The sequence below is a fragment of the Orycteropus afer genome, unplaced genomic scaffold (assembly GCF_000298275.1).
Source record: "Orycteropus afer afer isolate SDZICR_OR568_19922 unplaced genomic scaffold, OryAfe1.0 scaffold00196, whole genome shotgun sequence".
Lineage (NCBI taxonomy): Eukaryota > Metazoa > Chordata > Mammalia > Tubulidentata > Orycteropodidae > Orycteropus > Orycteropus afer.
In genome coordinates, this window is record NW_006921783.1 from 524,002 (window position 1) to 529,998 (window position 5,997).

A 5,997-nucleotide genomic window follows, 5' to 3' on the forward strand; every position below is an offset into this window, starting at 1 on the left:
TTCAGAGGATACTAAGAAAACCTGGCAAATAAAAGATTAAAAAATCAAGCATTTATTCTGCCTCCCCTATTTTATACAGTGGGTTACCAAATAGCAGATGAGAGGAAACATCTTTTTACAAAAAACGTATTGTGACTAATCATTAGAAAAAGAAATGATAAAATGAGAATGACCACTATCACAAAATTCCCAAAGAATTAGCAGATCTAGGCAATGTGCATCTACAGCTGCTGATATCACAAAAAAGCGGAGCAACTGTACATTCACATTCTTGCTACAGGAATACAAGTCTCATCGTACCACTTGGTCAAGCTACCAATTTTCAGGAAATACATAGGACAAAGGAACATATGGGAAAGCACAATGAGCACGCAATCAACATACATTTGTTTTGGATAGCTTTCCGTATCTGTATTTCCTTTTAAAAAATGAATTTTAAATATTTACTCTGATGTTGATTATCAGTCTAGAAGAAACCAGAAATATAACTCAATGAAATGTCAGGATTCATACTATTTATGTTTAGCTCATTTTTATGCAGTAATATACCCCATAAGGAAACATAAAATCATCATTATGTCACTGAAATCTGAACTAGTGTGCTAGAGAACACAGAAAGACCTGGGTTTCAAATTTATCAGAATAAGAAAAACTTACTGGGTAAACTTTTAACCTCCAGCAAAGTCCTGAAACTTGAAGAGGTGGGCTATAAACAGGATCTGCTCTCTGGCGCAAAGTGCTAAGAAAAAAGAAAATCAACCAAATCCTAAGATCAAAATTACCATAAAATGTAAACATGAAAAACAAAAACCAATCACTTTATTTGTGTTATATATTGTCCTTGACATATTATGTTACATATTTATTGTTACATGTTGTTTTTCAGAAGTTCCTGAAGGTGATTAAACAATTCAAGATTCTACTGCATAAACTTAGATACATTTACATTCTGAAGTAAGCAAAATTAATGATACTTAAATATTCAGCAATATCTTTCAAGTTTCAAGGGAAAAAAAATAAACACGTAAAAATTGAGACATTTAAAGGAAAAGATAAGTATCCTGAATCTAATTACTGCTTCATCAAGCAGCCTTTCACTATTAAAAACAAACCAAAACCCAGAATGTATTATTTATTTCCTCATCTCTCTGTAACGTAATTACCCTTTTATAATTCAGAAAAAAGAAAAGGAGAACATGTGATAAATCTTACTAATGTTGGAAAAATCTCTCCAGAAAGCCAATAATATTTTAACTACAAAATTATTCCATAAGAACAAACAAACTGGGAGTAGAATAAATTCTTGCAGTTTAGCCTTATTTCAATGGTTGTTATCACCTACTTAGAATTTCTTTCTCCAGAGTAAGCCCTTACATTCTTAGCTCCGCATTTCCATGCTACCCTTAAAGGCAGTCCTTTAAGACCTTTGTTATTTAAGATTTTTGGTGCTAATATTAGAGAAAAAGCAGTAAAGGCTAATAAAATGTAAGTTATAAAACCGACAAATTTCTTACAATAATGATCCCTCATCTAAAATTCCATACTTTGAGCTGAGATAAAAGCATCCCAATGGAATTCTTCCCACACTTTCATTTCTGATGATGGGGTAGGAAAGGTCCCAGATCTTCGATCACTATACTCCCCTCTCTACCACCTTAGCAAAGGCCAAGAGAATTTACTTCTTTAAAATGGTTTCTTTTGGTCATATAGTCAAGTAATCAGTACAAAAGGTAAAATACAATCCAGACAAATGACTTCTTTGTTTCTAAAAGAAAGCTTGCTTCTTCTAAAAGTACTAAACTCAGTGTTATAATTAACTAGACTTCTGTCCTACCCAGGAATGACTCTGTCTTGTGCATAAATATAAAAAACCAGTAGTTGTCAAAAACTCTTACCTGAAATTCTCTAAAACAAAAGTAGCTGAATCATAAGATGGCACTAATTCACTAGGAAAAAAAAAAAATGAAAAATTACTTAGCTTGTTTAGTTGAAAATTTTATTTAGCTGAAAAACTTCCAGGGACACAAAAGACCTATACAAAGAAAACTACAAAACACTACTATAAGAAACTATGAGATCTACAAAAATGGAAGAACACACCATGATCTTGGATAGAAAGACTGAACATTGTGAAAATGTCAATACTACCCAAAGCAATCTATAGATCCAATGCAATCCCAATGCAGATTCCAGAAACATTCTTTAAGGATATGAAAAGACCAATCACTAATTTTATATTGAAAAGAAAGGGATCTCAAATAATCTAAGTTAATGAAGAACAAAGTAGGAGGTTTCAAGATCTATAATACAGGCACAGTAGTCAAAAAAGCCTGGTACTCATACAATGACAGACACATAAACTGGTAGAACAGAACTGAGAATCCAGAAACAGATCTATCCACCTATGGACAGCTGATATTTGACAAAGACCCAAAATCTATTAAATGGGGAAGAGACAGTCTCTTAAACAAATGGTGCTGGCAAAACTGGGTATCCATTTCCAGAAAAATTAAACAAGATCCTTACCTCACACCATACACAAAAACTAACTCAAAATGGATCAAATACTTACATATAAAACCTAAAACTATAAAGTTCATCAAAGAAAAAAAAGGGACAAACTTAAGAGCCCTATATATGGCATAAATAAATTATCAAGAATAACCCAAAATGCAAAAAGCGCAGAAGATAACCTAGATGACTGGGACATTCTAAAATTAAATTCTTATGCACATCAAAAGACTTCTCCAAAAGAGTAAAAAGAGAACCTACAGACTGGGAAAAAATATTTGGCAATGACATATGTCACAAGGGACTTATCTCTAAAATTTACAGAAAATTCAAATACCTCATCATCAAAACAACAAACAATCCAGTTGAAAAATAGGCAGAAGATATGAAATAACACTTCACCAAAGATGACATTAAGGAGACCAACAAACACACGAAGAAATGCTTACAATCAGTAACCACTGTTGTTGCTAGTTGCCATCCAGTCAGCTCTGACTCAAAGCGACTCTATGTATAACAGAATGAAACACTGCCCAATGCTGTGCCAGCCTCACAATTCTTGCTATATCTGAGCCCACTGGTGCAGCCACTGTGTCAGTCCATCTCTTGAAGGCCTTCCCCTTTTTCATTGACCCTCCATTTTACCAAGCATGATATCCTTCTCCAAGGATTGGTCCCTTCTGACAACATGACCAAAGTAGGTGAAAACTGGCCATTCTCGCTTCCAAGGAGTATTAACCATTACAAAAACCAAAGCAAACACACTGCCGTCCAGTCAGACCTGACTCATTAGTACCCTGCCTTGGGTTTCCGAGGCAGTATCACTATGGAAGTAGATTGCCCAACCTTCCTTCCAAGGAGTGGCTGGTGGGTTTGAACTGCCATCCTTCTGGTTAGCAGTCAAGTGCCTTAGGCACTATGAGGTGCAAATCAAAAGAACAGTAAGTTATCTCACCCCAGAAATAATAGCAGTGTTCAACAAGACAGAATACAACAAATGCTGGCAAGGGTGCGGAGGGACTAGAACTCTCATATATTGCTGCTGGGATTGCAAAATACAACACTGGAAAACAGTATAACCAAAAGAAAACCCACTGCTACTCAGTAGATTCTGATTCATAGCAGCCCCCACTGGGTTTCTGAGGCAATAAATCTTTACAGAAGTAGATTGCCCAGTCTTGCTTCTGCAGGGAAATAGTATGGCACTTCCTTAAAAAGTTGGAAATAGAAATACCATTTGATCCAGCAATCCCACTACATTCTAAAGAAAGGAAAACTGAGATATATATGCATACCCAGGTTCATCACAACACTATTTACAATAGCAAAGAGACAGAAACAACCTAAGCCCCATCAACAGATGAAAGGATAACCAAACTATGGCACATGCACGCAATGGAATACTACTCAACATTAAAGAATAATGAAGAACCAGCGAATCATCCCTTTACATGAATGAATTTGAAGGAAACTATGCTGACTGAATTCAGTCAATCACAGAACGGTAAAATTTGTATGAGTCCACCACTATAAAAAGTCAAGGATAGGTTTATACATGGAAAGCAACTTTCTTTGTTGGTTATCAAAGATGGGAGGGTAAGGGTAGGAGAAAGGGAATATACCCATGACCGTATATAAGTTTGGCAGACAACATTTCTACACATGTATTTGTATGAGCTGTAAGAATGCTCATATATATAATAAAGCAAACAGGGGACAAAGTCACAATAACTCCTTAGCCACAGCCAAACACCTTGAGGAATGAGTCTTTAGGCCTACAGGCTTGGGACCATGGTCACAGGGAACATCAAGCTCAAATGACATAACATACTACATACAAAAACACTGTGCTACATCCTACTTTGATAAGTAGTGACTGGGGTCTTAAAAGCTTGTAAGTGGACATCTAAGTTACAACAATTGGTCTCTCCTTCTCTGGAGCAAAGAAGAGTGAAAAAAAGCAAAGACATAAGCAAACAATTAGTCCAAGGGCCTAGCGGATCATAGGAACCTCAGCCTACATAACCCTGAGACCCTGAGAACTAGATGGAAGCCAGCTACCACCGTTAATCACTCAGAAAGGGATCAAAGTAAAAGATTTTGGGTAGAGTGGGAAAAAATATGGGACAAACTCAAAATCATAAAAAAGACCAGACTTGAGGGAGTGATAGTTGGACTTGTGGGCTCAGGAGCATGCTTGCAGGGGACATCAAGCTCAAGTGGCATAATATACTACACAAACACACTGTTCTACAACCTACTTTGGTGAGTAGCTACTGGGCTCTTAAAAGCTTACAAGTGGCCATCTAGATGCAACAATGGGTCTCTCCTTGTCCAGAGCAAAGAAGAATGAAGAAAACCAAAGATGCGTGGAAACAATTAGTACAAGTGACTACCAGACCATGCGATTCTCAGCCTGTATGACCATGAGACCAGATCTAGATGGTGCTCAGCTACCACTGTCAACCACTCGGAAAGAGATCAGTGCACGAGATCCTGGATAGAGTGGAACAACAAAGTGGAAGAAAACTCAAAATCTTAAGGGAAAAAAAAAAAAAAAGGCGAGGTTTACTCATCTGATAGAGCTCAGTAAGACCAACCCCCACCCCCCAAGACTATGGCCCACAGTTACCCTTCAGGTCTGGAAATGAAGTTACTCCTGTGGCTTCCAGCCAAACAACAGACAGGCATATAGGGTGAACAATTACATCAGGTAGATACACAGCTTAGCACAATCAATCGTGGGAGAACAGAAGGGCAGTGTTTGCACAAGGAGATAACTTAGGGGGCAAGAATGCATAGGAAAGAAGGACACAGGGAAGAGGTAACTCAGGGAGGAAGTGGGAAGAGAGCTGTTACATTGTGGGGAATTACAGTCAATGTCATGAAACAAAATGTGTATGAACTGCTTTATGGAAAATAAATTTACTCTGTAAACCTTCACCCACATCACAATGAAATAAAAATAAATAAATAAATAAATAAGACCAGGCTTACTGGTCCCCAAGCCATGGATCTTAGTCACCCTTCAGGCCCGGAAAGAGCTCACTCCCATGGCTTCCAATGAACAACAGACAAGCCTACAAGGTGAACAATTACACCAGGTAAGTACACTCCTTACAATAATCTACCATGGGAGATCAGAAAGGCAGCATTTGTGCAGGGAGATAGCCCATAGGGCAGGAATTTACAGGAAACAAGGACACAGGGAAAAGGTAACCACAGGAAGGAAGTGGAAGAAAGCTATTACATTGTGAGGATTGCAATCAATGTCACAAAACGTGTATGAATTGTTGAATGGAAAATGAATGTGCTCCATAAACTTTCACCCAAATCACTGTTTTTTAAAAAAGAAGAAAAACCAAATTAACTTTCTCAGTGGCACAGTAATATTTTTAAAATGTTACTGACCTTAAGATATATTTTTGATATAACATTAAATGAAATAATTCTTAAAACCATCAAACATGGAGAGGCGGGGCAAGA

The 5,997-nt window shown here is 37.1% G+C and overlaps 1 protein-coding gene across 1 annotated transcript in view; it reads right to left on the minus strand.

Annotated features, from left to right (window-relative positions):
* The window catches only part of TRIM37 (tripartite motif containing 37), a 169,340-nt gene that overhangs the window by 102,999 nt on the left and 60,344 nt on the right, over positions 1 to 5,997 (minus strand). The window contains exons 10-11 of the mRNA XM_007947920.2: positions 1,896 to 1,946; positions 658 to 739 (exon numbers count right to left, since the gene is read on the minus strand). Of these exons, the coding sequence (XP_007946111.1) occupies positions 658 to 739; positions 1,896 to 1,946 (133 nt within the window). The remainder of the gene's footprint in view (positions 1 to 657; positions 740 to 1,895; positions 1,947 to 5,997) is intronic.